This window comes from Emericellopsis atlantica (genome assembly GCF_019669845.1).
Source record: "Emericellopsis atlantica unplaced genomic scaffold F5Z01scaffold_17, whole genome shotgun sequence".
NCBI classification, from domain to species: Eukaryota; Fungi; Ascomycota; class Sordariomycetes; order Hypocreales; family Bionectriaceae; genus Emericellopsis; species Emericellopsis atlantica.
The window spans coordinates 665,755-683,226 of NW_025764719.1; the positions used below are offsets into that span (position 1 = coordinate 665,755).

The following is a 17,472-nucleotide window of genomic DNA, read 5'->3' on the forward strand; positions in this document are numbered from 1 at the left end:
TTCGCTGGTTTCTTCCCTCTCACAAGCCTCGTGATCCGCCCAAGACAAACACGAACAGACGAAGCACACGGGTCACACCGTCAGTGAATCATTGCCGACGCAGAACTACACCTTACAGAGCCAGCGCGCCGGTCTCGCCAGCATGGCCTCCATCTTCAAAAAGGTCCAAGGCGGCATCGAAGCTATGCTTGGCGACGAGAAACACTCCCACGCCCACATAGGGCATGCCTGCGATGATTTGCACTCGGAAGAACACAGGGCGAATCGATACCACTCGTTTGCACCGGAATCCAGTGGCGACGCCAAGTGGTATGTGGACGGGTGCTCGTATTTCTGGGCAGTCTCAGAGGCTCTAGAGCGTGAGTGTTGTCTCTGCCATCCCTTCCAACTCAACTCTTCTCATTCTCTGACATTTGACGGCAGAGGCGAAAGAAGAGATCCTCATCTTGGACTGGTGGCTGAGCCCAGAACTCTACCTCCGTCGGCCACCGTCTCAGAATGAGCAGTACCGCGTGGACAACATGCTCAAGGCTGCAGCCGAGAGGGGTGTCAAGGTGCATATCATCGTGTACAAAGAGGTCCAAGCGGCCTTGACATGCGACTCAAATGTGAGATCCTCAAGCCATGAAAGGTTCAGCTAGGTAGCGATATTGACCAGCGGCAGCACACCCGTAAGGCGCTCGAGGCCCTGCATCCCAACATTGGTGTCTTTAGGCACCCGGACCATACACCTACTGGGTACGACCTGGCGTCTGAGTTGGGCGATGTATTAGATCACCTAACCAACTTTGACTTGGCAAAAGCATCGGGCAGTGCTGTGGAGGCAATCTATGGTACTGCCGACGGTATGGTGCTGTTCTGGGCGCACCATGAGAAGCTGCTTGTTGTTGATCGCAAGCTCGGGTTCATGGGTGGTCTTGATATGTGTGAGTCGAGCACATGCAGCCAGCACGATTTTGACAGCAGAAACTGACTGAGATGCTAGGCTTCGGTCGTTGGGATACAAGCAGTAGGTTTCAACACCAGAGAGCCGCATATGATGCTTTGCTGAAGAACGACGCGCAGGTCATCCCATTGCAGACGCACATCCTAGCAACCTGGACGCCATTATCTTCCCAGGCCAAGACTACAACAATGCTCGAGTGTATGATTTTCACGATGTCGGCAATTGGAACCAGAACAAACGCAAGCACCTCCCCTTCATACACACCCTATTCTGGTGCTAATTCACTCAGTGGACCGAACCAAGAGCTCACGCATGGGCTGGTCTGACGTGGCCCTGAGCATGCAAGGGCCGATTGTCGACAGTATGATTATACACTTTGTGGACCGATGGTAATCGAATTTGCTCTCTAGCCTAGAGAGGATCCGGCGCTGATTTCGAGCTTAGGAACTACATCTGGGGGGAAAAGTACAAAAACAAGGATGGAGACAAGTACACGCGCTTACAGGCCGATGGTCTGTCGACGTCTGGCGAACAGAATACAGACGACGCGGACAATGTCCTGGAAGATCTCACAAATCGCTTCAGTCGAGGCATGAACAAGTTCATGCATTTCGGCGGGCAGGATGGCAACGACAATGTGCCTCGTAACGATGGACCTGAGAGGACGAAGATGCAACTCACGAGAAGGTAGAGCAGCTTGTACGCAAGGAAGTACTATGATTCAGGCTAACACATGAACAAGCGCTACCAAATGGTCTTCTGGCCATCCTACTGAGCACTCCATCGCCAATGCCTACGTCGATGCGATATCCAATGCAAAGCACTACGTGTACATTGAGAACCAGGCAAGTAACATGAACCCCCCCTTTGTACACAAAGCCTGACGAACGTGCAGTTCTTCATCACCGCTACCAGCAAGAAACAGTACCCCGTAGTCAACAAGCTTGGCGCCGTCATGGTCGACCGCATCCTCTGCGCGCACCGTGCTGGCGAGGCCTTCAAGATATGGGTGGTCATGCCAGCGGTCCCTGCGTTCGCCGGCGATCTGCACTCAGACGGCGCCCTCGGCACACGGGCCATCATGGAGTTCCAGTACTTCTCCATCAGCCGCGGAGGCCACAGCATCCTTGAGACCCTGCGCAACGAAGGCGTGGAGGACCCCAGCCAGTACATTGGTTTCTACAATCTTCGAAACTACGACCGCATCAACACCTCGCAGACCATGGAAGACGCGGAGCGAGAGGCCGGCGTGTCGTATGAGGAAGCCCGCAAGGGTCATGACGAGCAAGTTGGAGATGGTTCCCACGGCGAGGGAAGAGATGGAGAGGGCCATTACGACCAGTACAGGCAGTACCAGAAGGGAGCCGCCCTCGTCGCAGACCACACCCGTGACACTGTCAGCTCCTGCTACATGGATGGCGCCCGCCTGTCCGACGTCGGTTGGGACGGTCCAGATCCCGAAGCGGAGATGGACGCGTACGTGAGCGAAGAACTCTACGTGCACAGCAAGCTCCTCATCGCCGACGACCGCCTCGTCATCTGCGGCTCCGCCAACCTCAACGACCGCTCCCAGCTCGGCACCCACGACTCGGAGATCGCCGTGGTCATCGAGGACCCGGCCCCTGTCGAGTCCAGGATGAACGGCGCGCCCTACACAGCCTCCCAGTTCGCCGCGTCCCTGCGCAGATACATCTTCAGGAAACACCTGGGTCTCCTCCCCGACCAGCGCTGGGACGAACCCAACCAGAACTGGCGTCCCGTTAATCGAGCTCCCAATGACTACGACTGGGGCTCTCCGTCCGACTACCTCGTCCAGGACCCCATGCATCCTGATTTCCACCAGCTGTGGGACGGCACCGCCAGGGTCAACACCGAGACATTCAGCAAGGCGTTTCATCCCGTGCCGAACGACCATGTGCGCACCTGGAAGGACTACAAGGAGTTCTTCAGCCGGCATTTTATCATTCCGGGCGTGGACAAGGCCGGGTCTGGCGACGAGGAAGGCGGCAAGGTTGAGTATGGCCACGTCATCAAGGACGAGTTTCCAGGCGGAATTGTTGAGCTGAAGGCGTGGCTGAGTCGGATCAGGGGGACGCTGGTCCAGATGCCGCTGGAATTTCTGGTGGATGTGGACGACATTGCCAAGGAGGGCCTAGAGCTGAACAGCCTGACCCAGGAGATCTATACGTGAGGGACTTTTAAAAGAGAGAGCGAGTACGGAATCAGTTTTTATTTTGCACAGAGTCTTTACAGTGTGCACTGGTGACGCTCCTCCAACTTGGATATACAAAGCAAGCAGACACCCGTTCAAGTCAATACGCCCCCAACGCCTCTAGTCGATCCGGTTGGCAGCTCCCATGGGAATCAATCGCCCCAGTTTCAGTCCGTCTTCTCGCTGACCCCATGCTGCCCTATCAAGCCGAGACCCAGCCCATCCTTCAGACCATGCACCGGCTCGTCCAGTCTAAAGTGGCCCTTGGATCGCCTGACCCGGCCGCGGAGCCACATCCACGCCGCCAGCAGCAGTCCCACGACCGAGCCGACGCTCAGGTACGGGTGCCTGACAAACCCCCTACGAATGTCGAGGAAGAAATTTTCAATCAGCGACGCCGTCAGCTTGGCCTTGATGGTGTTGGGCCCGTAGACGATCTTGTCGAGCGACTCGGAGATGGCGGTCCGGCTGACCATGATGTAGTTGCCCGTGGCGGTCTGGTCCCAATACTGGCGGCTCTGCGACAAGGGGTCAGTACTACTACTCGTGAGTCGGTAGGGGACGAGGGAGGAGAAGCGTACGTCTTGGTCGTTGATGATGACGCGCTCGCCATCCTTCACGTCGATGCCGTAGGTGGTGCGGATCCAGCGCTGCCAAAAGACACCGTCGACCCAGGCGAAGCCCACCTCCTTCTTGGCGTGCTCGTTCATGTCGATGCGGATGAGCTTGGCGTTACGAAGCGCACGTTCATCGCCACGGTCGGCGGCCTCCTCGATGCGCATCTGCTTGGCGTCACGCAGCTTCTTGCGCTCCAGCTGGAACTCGGAGATTTGACGATCCATCCACTCGTTGGCGGCGGTCTTGATCTCCTTGAGCGCGGTCGGGAAGCCGGTAGTATCGTCGCGGTTCAGAATTGCGAGGACCACAATCTTGTCGTCCATAATCTGCTTCGCGTTGGCCGCGGTCAGTTCAGGCACAAGAGGCAGCCACACGGAGCTCATCCAGTCCATGAGCCCATGGACGTCCCGCATGGCATCAGGGGTGATGGGCTCGTAATATGTCGGGCGGCCGTCGCGGGACACCAACAGACGCGGCCAGGTCGTCACCTTGAATCTCTCGGCGAGTTTGGGGTCGTTGGTCTTGACAAGCTTGGCGTGCCCAATGAGGCTCAGGGGCAGGCTCTCCAGGGCGGTAAAGTCCTCCGTCGTGGTGGCGTGGTCGTAAAAGTAGGTGAAGATGACGTCTTCCTTTTCTTCGAGCGCCTCGAACTCGGCGGCCGTCACGTCGGGGACGCCGCTGGCCAGGTCGAGGGCACTTTCAGCGTACGAGATGAAGTCACCCAAGCCTCGTAGGCCGTGGTATTCGGCGCGCTCACCACCCTTGAAGAACAGGATCGTAGGGTACGAACGGGCATTAGCCTCCTTACACAAACGGGGCTCCTTGTCACAGTTCACCTCACCCACGTTCAGCTTGCCCTGCATCGACTTGGACAGCTGATCCCAGGTTGGGCCCATGGCTTGGCAGTGGGGGCACCATGGAGCGTAGAACTTGATGAACCAAGGGTCCTGTGTCTTTGTGACAAGTTGCGGGAAGCTCTCTGCCGAGAGCGAGATCGAGACCCCGTTCGGGTTGGGCGTGGTCGTAGGCTCCTTCGGCCTCCTGTTGTTGAATACCTCGGCCGGAGTGGGTGACTTCCACTTGGCGTCAGGGGCGCTAGTGGCGTCGCCGGCGGACTTGTCCGTCTTGTCAGCATCCTGAGGCTCCTTGTCACTATGCTTCTTGGTGTCGACCTTTTCCTCTGCTTTCTCAGATCCAGCTTCAGCCCCAGCGGCCGATTCCGCGTCGGCTTTCTCGGTCGACTCGGCCGTAGTCTCGTCCGTTTTGCCTGGAGGATAATGTTTGCCAGCTTTGGGCAGCTGGATCGAGCTTGGCCGCGACCCTGGGCGCTGTTTCTCGAGCACGGTCTCCATGAGGACACCGAGCTCATCCATAGACTTGACACCCCTCAGGTCCTCGACGTCCACGCCGTCCTCGAAGAGGCTGGTCATGGGGTAGGTCTGCACCCCGTTTTTGACGCAGAGATCGTAATAGGCGACACAGTTAATCATGCCGAACCGGAAGTCGTAGTATTCGAGGAAGCTCGCGTCGCCGTCGCCATCGGAGAGGGATGTGTAGTAAAACTCGTACAGCGTCTGGAACGTGGGGGCGTAATCGATGCAATGAGGGCAGTACGGACTGGACAGGCAGATGGTTAGCGACGCGCCCGGTGCTGTCATCTCAGAGACCCGTACCTATAGTGCTTGACCAGCATGTACTTTGTCTTCTTGATCTCATCGTCGAAGTTGGATGGCGTGAGGTCCATCAGCGGGGGCACCTTGATGTCGTTGAATACGGTGGCCTTCTTCGCATTGATGGCCTCTGGATCCAGACTCTGCCCCTTTGCCAGCGCGGCGGCGGCCGTGAGTATGGCGAGAGGTGAGAACCTCATTGTGTGGTCTTGGCACCGTCGTGCTCTCGGTCGCGCAGGGGAAGCTCTGTAGTGTTCGCGACGTCGCGTTTGGGTCGTGAACGCGCACTGGGCACAAGAGGCCTTGGAGCAGGCGCAAGGGGCAAAGGGTCCTCGAGTTATCGATAATCAATTGGAACGGACGCCAAGCAGATGGAGGATCGGTAGCGCTGTCGCAGTAGCTCGCGTGGACGAAAGTCTAAGATCCTGGCCGCACTATGATGGGAGTATCGATATGTCTGCCAAGGCGCGCCCGACCAGCGAAAGCGAGGAGAAGGAAGGACTGGAAGCAAAGAAGATGACGGGCGGCACGCAGTGAGTCTGGAGTTTGGCCGAGACGGGGTTTCAATGGAATAGGACACGGATCCTGGATCGTCGCGGATGCCACCACAGGCTGTATGGGGATGGCATGGCATTGCGTGGCGTGGCATCGATGGCCAAATAGGCAACTGATTAGAAGCGGGTGGATCCCCCAAGACGCAGGGTGCATGTCTGTTAGTGCGTACAGGCAGCCTCCCGCCGAAACACTAACAAAAACTTGCTCATCTTCACTCTTCACTTCTTGCCCAGCTCCTGCCTCTCACGAACAACACATATTCCATGACTTCCTTTCAATCCGAGGACGAGCGAGAGAGGATTCACCATACAAACGACGCCTACACCCCCCCCAACCTACTCTATTTCCTCAAGATCACAATCCCATCGCTCAACATGGTAGCGACGAACCGCGATAGGCTATGGATCGCACATTGAAGCGTGGACGCGATGACGGTACCGGCAGCGAGAACGAAAACCTGAGCAGCTTGTCGAGGCCTATCAGTCCGCCAGGCAAGAGGCAGCGCGCTGCTTCAGAGGCAACGACAACATCAGAGGCAAGCGAGGATGGAACGAAGCGAGATGAGAGGGCTCCAGAAGCCATCAGAGGGGCTGAGAGTGCCACCCGTGCTTCACCTTGGCAACTCACTTGGATCCGCGACCTGCCCGAGGACCTGAATCGTGATGCAGTCACCTTGAAGGACCTCCTGGGTGATCCGCTAATCTCTCACTGCTGGGAGTTCAACTTCTTACACGACATTGACTTTCTGATGGACGCCTTTGATCCCGACATACGACATCTGGTCAATGTGCATGTGGTTCACGGTTTCTGGAAGCAGGAGGATCCCAACCGCCTGCGACTGGTAGTGCGTACATCTCGTCTGGCAAAGGCATCATTTCCCGTCACTGACATGAAGCTAGGAGAGTGCTGAAAAACGCCCCAATGTTCACCTCCACACCGCATACATGCCCGAGATGTTTGGCACACACCACTCGAAGATGATGATCCTGTTCCGGCATGACGAGACGGCTCAAGTCATCATCCACACAGCCAATATGATCCCTAAAGACTGGACGAACATGACAAACGCCGTGTGGAGGTCGCCCTCACTGCCTTTTGCATCGCAGCCAACCCAGTTGCAACCCGAGTGCACGGATAATCATCCGCTCGGCAGTGGAGAGCGCTTCAAGGCAGATCTGATGCACTACTTGCGCGCATACAATCAACGTCGGAAGGTTTGCAATGAGCTGGTCGATCGGCTGTGCAAGCACGACTTTTCAGCCATCAGGGCTGCGTTTATTGCCAGCGTGCCTGGGCAGCATAATGTCCACGATACGGATCACACGTCGTGGGGCTGGGCTGCACTGCGAAGGAACCTGCGCAACATCAGTGCCGTGGATGGACCATCCGAAATCGTCGTCCAGATATCCTCCATAGCCACGCTTGGTGGGAAAGACGACTGGCTGCAAAAGACGCTGTTTGAATCTCTCAGTAAAACGGCCACGGCCGGTGTGGCCAGGCCTCGCTTCAGGGTCGTGTTCCCTACCGCTGACGAAATTCGTGATTCGCTGGATGGGTATGCTTCTGGCGGCTCGATCCATACCAAGATACAGTCGCCGCAGCAGGCAAAGCAATTGCAGTACTTGCGGCCCATCTTCTGCCACTGGGGGAATGATTCGGCGAACGGAAAAGGTAAGCTAGCTAGCTACCTGTACACTGCTTTGCTTGTTCTGTGGCACAGATTTACTGACTGCCGCAGCATTGCCGGCAAACGTGCCTCAGCGCAAGGGCGGGCGGGCGCGAGCTGCACCTCATATCAAGACGTATATCAGATACAACGCGCAAGGGGCGATTGACTGGGCGCTCCTCACGTCGGCGAACCTATCGAAGCAGGCATGGGGCGATGCTGAGAGGAATGGGATCGCGCGGATCTCTTCGTGGGAAGTTGGCGTACTCGTGTGGCCCGATCTCGTGGAACAGCAAGGCAGTAGTAGTATTACCATGGTGCCCTGTCACCAGAAAGACACGCCCGACAGCTGTGAGCCAAGCACAACAACTGCCGGTGGCACGAAGATCGGCGTGCGAGTGCCGTACGACATGCCTCTGCAGGCCTATGGCGACGACGAGACACCGTGGGTTGCGACCATGGGCTACGCAGAGCCCGATCGGCTGGGACAGATGTGGTTGGGTTAATTTCCTCCCAGACCAGGGCGATGGACTGTACGCATCATCACTTTCTGGCATCTACCGCCCGCGCGCATGGTGCATGCTGCACAAGACACGAGGAAAGACAGTCGAGGGAATGCAATGGAGGAATTGAGTAGAATTGGCCGGTGAACGTGTTGACTAGATAGAGTGTTAGTCAGGGCGCCATGGACAATGCGCAGGGCGCGCCCGACTTGATGGCTGACCTACTGATTAAGGTTAGGACGTATATGGGAATCTGCGAGATGCCCATCCTCGCGCCAGTCGGCACGCTTCTTTTCCATGGACGGTGGGGGAGCGACCAACAGCGGGCACGTCGCCGCCGCTGATGGAGGGCCGGCGAGGAAGAAATGCGGGAGGAGGGGCCGGCGGCGGCGGCGGCGGCGTGCGCGGTGCGTGCGACTGATCAAGTCAAGTTTTCATTCATCGTCATTCTCTGTCGCCTCCTCTGCTTCACATCGCCCGCACAACTCGTGGATGAATGCCGGCGTTCGTTGTGGTGAAGCTCCTTCGCACAATACCTAGCCGACCAGATCAATCAGTCAGTCAGTCATCAGATCATCAGTCAGTCTGCCTGCGACTGTCTCATCGATTCTCTGGATCTCTGAGACATTGATCGCAGAGCCGAGTCACAACACGCCCGCGCCGGGTCTGAACTCAAAACCGACGGCGACCAAAGGCAACGTGGGCCGCGAAGCTCTATCTCTCTCCGATCGAGGCTTCAACATCTACACCTACAGTCCTCAACTTCCTCAGGTCACCCACCTCCCAGCCCAGCTGCCATGGGCCGAGATCGCACAGGCTCCTCCGGCAGCAATGCCAACCGCCACATCCTCTCCTCGTCCTTCCGCGCCTCCTCCCCCCTCGCCGAACAGTATCTGGCCGCCGATCTCGCCAACTGCTCCTCCGAGTCAGACGAGCAAGACGGCTCCGCCATTGACGACGACGGTGACGAGGATGACGACTTCCTCGACTCGGAGCACCACGATGCTCAGCACCACTTCATGTACAGGCGCGCCAGCGGCGTGGCATACGGCGGCTCGCGGCCCGTCCTCAACATACAGGAGGAGCCAGCGCCGCCCCTGACGGCGATCGAGCAGAAGATCTCGCGCGAAGCGGAGCGCAGCATCCTGCGAGACAACCACGTCCTCCCGCCCAAGCACCGAAACCAGCCCCAGTCCCAGAACCCCGTGGCCCGCATGTACCGCCACCTCTTCAGCACCAAGCTCCCCGTGGACGAGGAGGCACCCGTGTCCGTGCCCGCACGATCCCGTGAGACCGACCCTCTGCTCGGGGCACCGACCCCCTCGACCGACGACAACGCCCTGGACTATGCGTGGGAGGCCGCCGTCGCCTCGGGCAAGCTCAAGACGACGTGGCAGCGCGAGACCAAGACGCTGGCCGAGTACTCGGCCCCGTTGACCATCACCTTCTTCTTGCAGTACTCGATCAACGTGGCCAGCATCTTCGCCGTCGGGCGTCTCGGCAAGGCGGAGCTCGGCGCCGTCTCGGTGGCCAACATGACCGTGGCCATCTCCTGCCTGGCCCCCTTCCAGGGCCTCGCCACGTCCCTCGACACGCTCTGCGCGCAGGCCTACGGCTCCGGCCACAAGCACCTCGTCGGCCTGCAGTGCCAGCGCATGGCCTGCTTCCTCTTCACCCTCATGCTCCCCGTCGCCCTCCTCTGGACCTTCTCGACCGAGATCCTCATGAAGCTCATCCCCGAGCCCGAGTCCGCGCGCCTGGCCGGCCTGTACCTCAAAGTCATGATCGCCGCCATCCCGGGCATCATCCTCTTTGAGTGCGGGAAGCGCTTCACCCAGGCCCAGGGCCTGTTCCGCGCCACCACCCACGTGGCCATGATCGCCGCCCCGCTCAACGTCCTGCTGCTCTGGCTGTTTGTCTGGAAGCTGGACATGGGCTTCATCGGGGCGCCCATCTCCGTCGCCATTGTCGAGAACGTCTTGCCGCTGCTGCTCTTCCTGTGGGTGCGCTTCGTCGACGGCCGTCAGTGCTGGGGCGGCTTCACCCGCCGCGCGCTCCAGAACTGGTGGGTTATGGTCCGCCTGGCGCTGCCCGGCATGGTCATGGTCGAGGCTGAGTGGATGGCCTTTGAGATCATGACCCTGCTCGCCAGTCGCTTTGGGTCCGAGTATCTTGCGGCCCAGAGTGCCGTCGCCACGCTCGGCACGATTGCCTACCAGCTCCCCTTCCCCGTGTCGATTGCCGCGTCGACTCGCATCGCCAACCTGATCGGTGCCGGCATGGTCGACTCTGCCAAGACAGCTGGCAAAGTGGTAGGTCTTCCCATGTTGCTTCCTTGTACAAAGTCTTGACTAATACTGACCGGCAGGCTGTCTGGGCTCTTGTCCTCATTGGACTCTTCAACTTTACCGTCTTCTACCTGCTTCGCTACAAGCTCCCTCTCCTTTTCACATCCGACGCCGAGGTCGTTGACCTCTGTGCGCGCGTCCTTCCTGTTGTTGCTTTCATGCAGGTCGTCGATGGTCTCTCTGCTGGTGCTCACGGTCTGCTCCGTGGCATCGGCAAGCAGGCCATCGGCGGTCCTGCCAATCTCATCGCGTACTACGGCATCAGTCTGCCGATTTCCTTGGGTCTGGCGTTTGGTCTTGATTGGAGGCTAGAGGGCCTCTGGGTTGGCGTCTCTATAGGGCTGGTTGCGTAAGTCAAAGGCTGTCTGACAGCACACTCTATGCATGACACGTTGCTGACTTTGCCTGCAGGGTTTCCTTGATTGAATATCTATACTTATACCTCACGAGTTGGGATGCGGCCGCGGCAGAAGCGGAAGTCAGAAACAACGCTGGCTAAGTAAGGCACGTCCTTACGTTTGATTTACGACTGAACAAGTACACGGTTGGTTTTTGGCGCTGTAAGCATAACTGGCATTTTTCTCATGTCCATCTACCGCATTGTTTCCTGCAGAGGAACCACCTTTATTGAGTATCTTTTAGAATGGTATATAGAGCATAAAAACACGGCCATACTGCACAAGCATAGCGGGCAAACCATTTGATGGGTCGTTGTTTCATCATTGGTATCTATCAAAAACTCGCCTGCTTCTCCCGACTTGTTCCCCAAGCCGTGCGAGTCACTACGTATGTAGCAGCGCCCTCCATCCCTCCCTCCTTTTCCATAAACTCCTGTAAAGAAAAAGGTCAAGTCAGCTCGTGCAGTCGGTCCACGCTCATCCCAGCAACGAGTGCGTTCGCACAGCCTTGGGGCCATATTCACTAAAACACAGTCAGCCCCATGCGCCTTCTAGGTTAATGTACGGCCAAACTTACTTGTAGTCTACGCGGCTCAGGCTCGCCATGCGCTGCGCCTCGATACTCTGGGCATCCATATTGGAATGCACGCAGAACACAATCCTCGCCGCTACCTGTGCGCCGAGGAACATGCTCTCTTCGAAACCGTTCCGCGTCCACTCTTGAAGGTACGTGGGCAGGCTGACCGTCTTGATGGCCGTGGGCGTCTGGCTGTGAAAGTGCTGCGACACGACGTGCGTGGCGGCCCCGGCCTCGGAGCCAGGGCCCTGCGGGGTGGCCACCGTCGTAGGAGCGCTGGCACCGCCGGCAACGCCGAGCGTGTTGGCCGTCGTCGCGGCTTGGAGGAGCGGGTTCACGCCGCTGCTGCTGCTCACCCCGTTGGGCCCGAGCTGGTGCGGCGTGCCCGTGAAGGATCCGGTGGGTGTCTGCGCCCCCGTGCCGGTCGGGGTGGCCACGTTGGACGGCAGTTCGGACGTGAACATGGTCGCCGTGGAGGGCGAGACGAGGTGGCGCGCGTTGAGCGTCTGGAGAATGTTGTCGCGCAGCCCCCGGAGACGGGCCCCGTTGCCCACAAACACGAGATTCTCCCAGCAAGCGGGGCGCATGTACTGATCCTCGATTCCTTGGATCGCCCTGTAGATGGTCTGCACGATCCGGTCGATCTCTTCGCGGCTGGCAAACGTGAACCGCTCGAGGCCAACTTCAATGTCGCGCTTCACACGCTTGACGCGGAGTTCGGGCTCACTTGGGACTTCCTCCGCCTTGGGCTCGGCAGGTGGTTGAGTCGCGGGCTCGGCTTCTGGCTGCGCTGCGGCTGGCTTGTCGTCCGAAGCTTCGCCAGAGACATCAGCTTGCGACTCGGGTTTCGGCTCGGCGCCGTCAGCGCTTGCCGGCTCTGCAGGTTTGTTCTCTGATGCTGTTGTATCCGCAGTGGCAGGGGCAGCAGGGGCTGGGGCAGCAGGCGCGGCGTCTGATGCGACCTTTGGCTGTGGCTTGACCTCCTCCTGAACGACCTCTTCAAAGACGAATGTGTTGTGGGTTTTCTCCTTGTTCGATAACCGGGCGGCCTTCTGCGCCGTCGTCTCTACCTCCTTGGGCTTGCGCCCAGGCTTGCCCTTTTCCTTCTCCTTCTTAGCGAGGAATTCCTTGGTCTGCCCGCTCGTAACGATGCTCGCGACGTCGAGAACACCATCGTCGTCGGCCTCCTTTTCGCCTTCGGCGCCCGCCTCGCCGTTCTCAGCGGGCTTGGGCGGCGGCGCCAGTTCTTCGACAGGGGCATCGCCCGCCGCGCCCACGCCACGCGTGTCCTCGGTCGGCAGCTCAGCCAACGCCTCCTCTCCGCTCGCGTACGGCAGCACCTCGCAGATTGCACTCCTCTTCAGTTGCTCCGCCATGTCCTTGTTGAAGCCCTGGCCCTTCAGCAGCGCTTCCAGTCGGCGCGTGAAGACCTCCCCGCCGCTGACTGCCCTCTGGCCCGACAGGCCGCTGCCAATATCGACGTGGTGAACAACGCGGCCCTCGTAGATTGCTGACACGTCGACCTTTTCGTATCCAATGTCGATGACGGTCATGCTGGGAAACTTGAGTCCATACTGCGTGGCGACGGCGCTGTGGATCAGGCATAGAGCTGGCGTCCGCGTCTTTTCAAAGATGTATTGCGCAATCGCCTCGCAGTCCGGCCGTGTCCATTGCGGTGAGGCCATCAGCATGATGGGCGTGTTGTGGTACGTCGTCGTGAGCATGCTGTGCACGTGGTCGAGGAACGCGAGGAAAGCCTCCATGTTGATAATCCGGCCAGCTATCGCTTCGGTCAGCATGCTTGCCCCTGGCCATAGGCCATCAGTGCCTGCGCGCGGGCAACCTACCTTGCAACGGATACGTCGCGCCCTCGTCTGAATCCACGTCCTCTACCCATTCCTCCGTCTCAACCCCCGCAACTGTCTTTTTGCGCATATAGGTATGATACGGCCGCCACGCATCCCCATCGCGAAACATTCTCGTCGGGAATCGATGCGCTGGCGGTGTCAATTCGCTGCAGCCCATCTGGGCCATGGTCGTCTGGCTGCCAGGGCAGATGATGAGGACCTGCTCCTCGCGCCATTTGCCGGCGGACGACATCTTGGCAGGCTCCTGGTTGATGCTCTCGACGCAATCGTCAATGCGTGGGGGTTGGAGGTTGCGTCAAAGATTCTACGTTGCGTGATTGCCGGCGCGGTTCCGACCAAGCTGTCGCGTCGTCGCTCGTCGCGAGGCTGCTGTTCGATTCTTTGCGCGTGCTAACCAGCGGCGCTGGTTGCGGGCGGCTGGGCTGCATGTGGCGCTCAGTGTGGCTGAGCGACAGTACGGTCACCGGCTTCACTCGACACGTGACCACCATGCTCAACCACTCCAGCACAGACAGCAGTATTAGATTTCGATATTATCTTGTTGAAATCTCGTTGATCTTTATACAGCTCATTAGAGGCCTGCGGTTCATGTGTAACTCTCCACACTGAACTCGCAGCTATGCTCGGTCTTTGCCATTCCAACATAAACCCCCGTCATCAAACCCTTTCCTCCCTTGTTGGAGGGGGGGCGATTCTATATGCGCACCCAAAAACGCCATGATACCTAATGTCCCAACATGCCGGGCGCTAGCTCCCGATAAACATAAACGCCGATTCCCTTTGTACATGACAATGTGAATTTTTTTTCATCGTGATTGTGGTGCCTGTAAGCAGCAAATGCGCCCCCAAGTTGGATCCCAGAGTATCGGGGCGAGAAATACGCCTAGTAATAGTCGGTCGTAACGTAACTCATACATCGTTCATGAAGTCGACGTTGGTGCAGCAGCGGGTATCTCCGTCTTCGCTTCGGCCTGCTCTTCGACTGGTTTGGTAGTCTCAGCGCTGGCAGGCCTGTCGTCCTCCTTGACCTCGTTCCCATAGGCAACTGCAACATCTTCTGTCTGCGCTGTGGTCTTTCGTGGTGTCTCGTCTTGATCATCATCCAGGGGAAACTTGTGCTCAGAAGTAGGTGGAGTGGTGTAGACACCATCCTCGAAGCTGGAGTGTGAATCAGAAACGCCCGTGTCGATGGACGAACGATCCTTCTTCTCATCACCATCGCCCTTCGGTGCGCTGGCGGGAGGGGTGATTGTGACAACAGCCTCCGAAACCTCCTCCTCGTTGTTCGAGGGTAGCTCAGGAGAAGCGGATGGCACAGTGTGGCCAGATTCGATATCCTCAGCCGATTCCTCTTGGGGAGTGTTCTGTGTCACTGTTGCGTCCTTATTTTGGTCGTCTGTGATCTCCCTGGACGACGACTGAGGCTGGTCTTGATCATTGCTTTCAACGGCAACGTCGGCCTTCTGGGATGCTTTCGAGTCCTCGACAATAGGCTTCGCTGCCTCCTCAGCTTGCTCGACGCCTGAGTCAGGTTGCAAAGTCTCAACAAGGGGCAACGCATGCTCGGTGTCCTTAACCCGGGGTGTGATGGGTTCACAATCCTCGGGAGGCGGCGTCTGTAGCCGTGAGGCGACAGACTCGTTCTGGGTCTGCATCGGTGCCCGCTTCTTGTCAATAGATTCCACGTCGTTGTCGGCGCTGAGATCCGAGCCACTGAACTGATGGCGAAGAGGGCTCCGCAAACTAGCTGAGTCGGTTCCCAAGTCGCTCCGACTTTGCATGGAGGCTCGAGCTGGATTTCTGACCGGCAATGGAGGCGGTATCCGTTTGGGGATGTTGACCATGTTGCCTCTTGCATGGACGACGCGAGACGCGACGGCTTGTGTGCGCGCCGGCTGTACAGCCGCAACTTCGAACACGACGGGCTCCTCTTCGTCACTGGAGTCAACGTCTTCGTCAGACAGGTCTTCGGCATCCGAGCCGGCAGGAAGATCTTGCTCCTCACCATAATGACTGGAGCCTTTCGACCGACGATCAACATCCTTGTCATTCTGTGGGACGCGAAGATTTGAGCCATCCTTCTCTTTTTCGGGCGTAGCGACTCCTTCCCAGGATGGCTCGTCGTCTGTGTGGGCCGGTGGGCTACTCAAGTGCTTGAGAGGGGTCTCATCAACGGTGGTGTAGTCCACCTCTGCCGGCTCTTGCGCTTCGTCGTGCTTGTCCTCGATCTTGGACCGAATCCTTTGAGTCGGACTTCGACCTCTATCTTGCTCGCTGCGTCCTGGGCTCGGGCTGGTGTCCGGCGTGCTGTTGACGTCAGTCTGCGTGTGCGCGTCGGTGACCTGGCTCCGGATGGTGCGCGACGACATGTAGCTCTCGCGCTGGGTGTTGGACTTGAAGGTCTGGCTGCTCTGGCGAAAGTTGGTCCTGGAAGACGCAGCGCTCATGGGGCGGGTTTGGAAGTTGAGTTGACTGCTGGTCGGACGCAGACGACTTCCCGCTTCACGGATCTCCATGCCGGCCATCTCCAGAGCCAGCACACCAAACGGATCGGGGTCATCCACCTGTGGCACACCAAAAGCCTGCGCAGGGCGAGGAGACTGGGGTGTCGAGTTGGGGGAGGCAATGTTCGCATCCCCTGGCGCAGGGTCGACCATCAGCTTGGCAATGAGCGCAGGATCAAAGTCCGACCTGCCCTCGGCGAGTTTGATAACCTCGGATAGAGGCCTTGTCTCCTCGACATGGCGTGCTATGCTGCCCGATAGAATGTCCATCTGCGAGGCGTTGCAACCGTAGAATCGCTCGTTCTCGTTGGTGCGCTCGGTAAGAATGCAGCCGCTCATGTTGACCCTCTGCTCCTGACCTCGTGCTTTCATATACGTCAGGACAGTATTGCCCAGGCTCTTGAGATCAATCTCCAGGTCCGTCCCGGGCTTGTCCAGCGGCACCAGAGGGCCAGCGGTGAGTCCAACATCCTCCCCCAGCACAACCCGCGATTGGGTCATCGACTCCAGGGCGGCAAGGCTGTTCACGACAAGAACGCAATCGTACACGTCAACGCCGATGATAAAGCTCAGTGTTGGCGTGTGAAGCATAATGCCCGTCGGTGGTGACCATGTGCCGTCAGACTTGCGCGCGATGAGGATGCCGGAGCCACCGGAGCCTGTCATCCACAATCCACTCCTCATACAAGTGAAGACGGCGATGCCGGCAGCATTTTGAATGATTCGTTTCGGGATCTTCTTCGGTACTTTGACGGGCGTACTTGGTTCGGTCGTGGAAGCGTCCGATGTAGTTTCGTTGAGGGTCGCGAGGTATCCATCCGCTGTTAGACATCATGATCAGTCCCGATTCGCACGAGTCGCAGGTGCACAAAAGGCGCCGTCGCAAAAGATAGATCCTTACCACAAAACGATTTGATAATCCTAGCCGCCTTGTCGCACTCGGCGTCGAGCGTAGCTGGCCAAAAGGCTTCTCGCTGCACGCGGACATTGGCGACGCTGCCAGTGTTGCTGTTCCTCTGGTTCGCATTCTGCACATTGATCTTGGAGAGGCCGTTGAACAAGCTGCTGGCCCTTGCGCTGCTGGTACTTGATCGATTCGACCACCCAAAGAAGCCACTGGAGCTCGCGGCGGTCTTGTGCTGGCCAAGCGAGCTGGCGCTGGCGTTGTTGGGGTCTTTCGTGGCCGAGTTCGACTGCGCACTCGAGGCCGTGTTGTTGGAGGTGCGCCTGTCCCATGAGGGCAAGAAGGCAGAGACGCGCTGCATCGTGCTCGAGAGAAAGGCCCGGCATTCGAGGATGCCTCTCCGTCGTTGTCGTCTTCGAATTGGGCGGACACGACAGAGAGGAGAGCCGGAAGGGGATGGCAGGACGAATATAGGTTGGAATGGGCGTGGAGGAGTCAGACGCAGGGAGGTGATGGGTGCGTTTGGGTTGGGTTCGGGTCGGGACTAGGGTCCAACAACAGCCTAGCCTCAGGTCCGCCAGGTACCTCGCCTTACTTTATTCCTCGTTAGTCCGTGCTGTACCGCTGTCAGTCGAATCTGCCAGGTCACAGTTTGTCCAGACTCCAGCAAGGCTGGACTTGAGGTGGTAAATAAAGACAGGTC

The 17,472-nt window shown here is 58.3% G+C and overlaps 5 protein-coding genes across 5 annotated transcripts; 2 read left to right on the forward strand and 3 right to left on the reverse strand.

The window, feature by feature from the left end:
* Positions 1–142: 142 nt before the first annotated feature.
* Positions 143–3,137, forward strand: F5Z01DRAFT_682170 (uncharacterized protein; the record flags this gene model as incomplete). Its single annotated transcript, XM_046265744.1, has 8 exons — positions 143–359; positions 424–608; positions 665–926; positions 1,066–1,185; positions 1,236–1,335; positions 1,391–1,633; positions 1,689–1,773; positions 1,842–3,137. The coding sequence occupies 8 exons, from the start codon at positions 143–145 to the stop codon at positions 3,135–3,137; spliced, it is 2,508 nt and encodes an 835-aa protein (XP_046117335.1).
* Positions 3,138–3,191: 54 nt separating this feature from the next.
* F5Z01DRAFT_658754 (thioredoxin protein) lies at positions 3,192–6,088 on the reverse strand. The gene is made up of 2 exons (XM_046263717.1): positions 5,450–6,088; positions 3,192–5,393 (listed from the first exon to the last, which is right to left on the reverse strand). The coding sequence occupies exons 1-2, from the start codon at positions 5,644–5,646 to the stop codon at positions 3,326–3,328; spliced, it is 2,265 nt and encodes a 754-aa protein (XP_046117336.1). The 5' UTR covers positions 5,647–6,088; the 3' UTR covers positions 3,192–3,325.
* A 154-nt stretch (positions 6,089–6,242) lies between these two features.
* Positions 6,243–11,224, forward strand: F5Z01DRAFT_709226 (tyrosyl-DNA phosphodiesterase-domain-containing protein). Its single transcript, XM_046266466.1, has 7 exons — positions 6,243–6,845; positions 6,901–7,672; positions 7,740–7,973; positions 8,808–8,924; positions 8,987–10,482; positions 10,539–10,867; positions 10,930–11,224. Exons 1-7 carry the CDS (start codon positions 6,402–6,404, stop codon positions 11,015–11,017), a joined length of 3,480 nt encoding a protein of 1,159 aa, XP_046117337.1. The 5' UTR covers positions 6,243–6,401; the 3' UTR covers positions 11,018–11,224.
* On the reverse strand, positions 10,958–13,690 carry F5Z01DRAFT_167827 (putative chromatin remodeling complex subunit). The gene is made up of 3 exons (XM_046257858.1): positions 13,341–13,690; positions 11,494–13,273; positions 10,958–11,439 (listed from the first exon to the last, which is right to left on the reverse strand). Exons 1-3 carry the CDS (start codon positions 13,591–13,593, stop codon positions 11,394–11,396), a joined length of 2,079 nt encoding a protein of 692 aa, XP_046117338.1. The 5' UTR covers positions 13,594–13,690; the 3' UTR covers positions 10,958–11,393.
* Positions 13,691–14,281: 591 nt separating this feature from the next.
* On the reverse strand, positions 14,282–17,130 carry F5Z01DRAFT_675324 (uncharacterized protein; the record flags this gene model as incomplete). Its single annotated transcript, XM_046265134.1, has 2 exons — positions 14,282–16,686; positions 16,767–17,130. The coding sequence occupies 2 exons, from the start codon at positions 17,128–17,130 to the stop codon at positions 14,282–14,284; spliced, it is 2,769 nt and encodes a 922-aa protein (XP_046117339.1).
* Between the last annotated feature and the right edge of the window lie 342 nt (positions 17,131–17,472).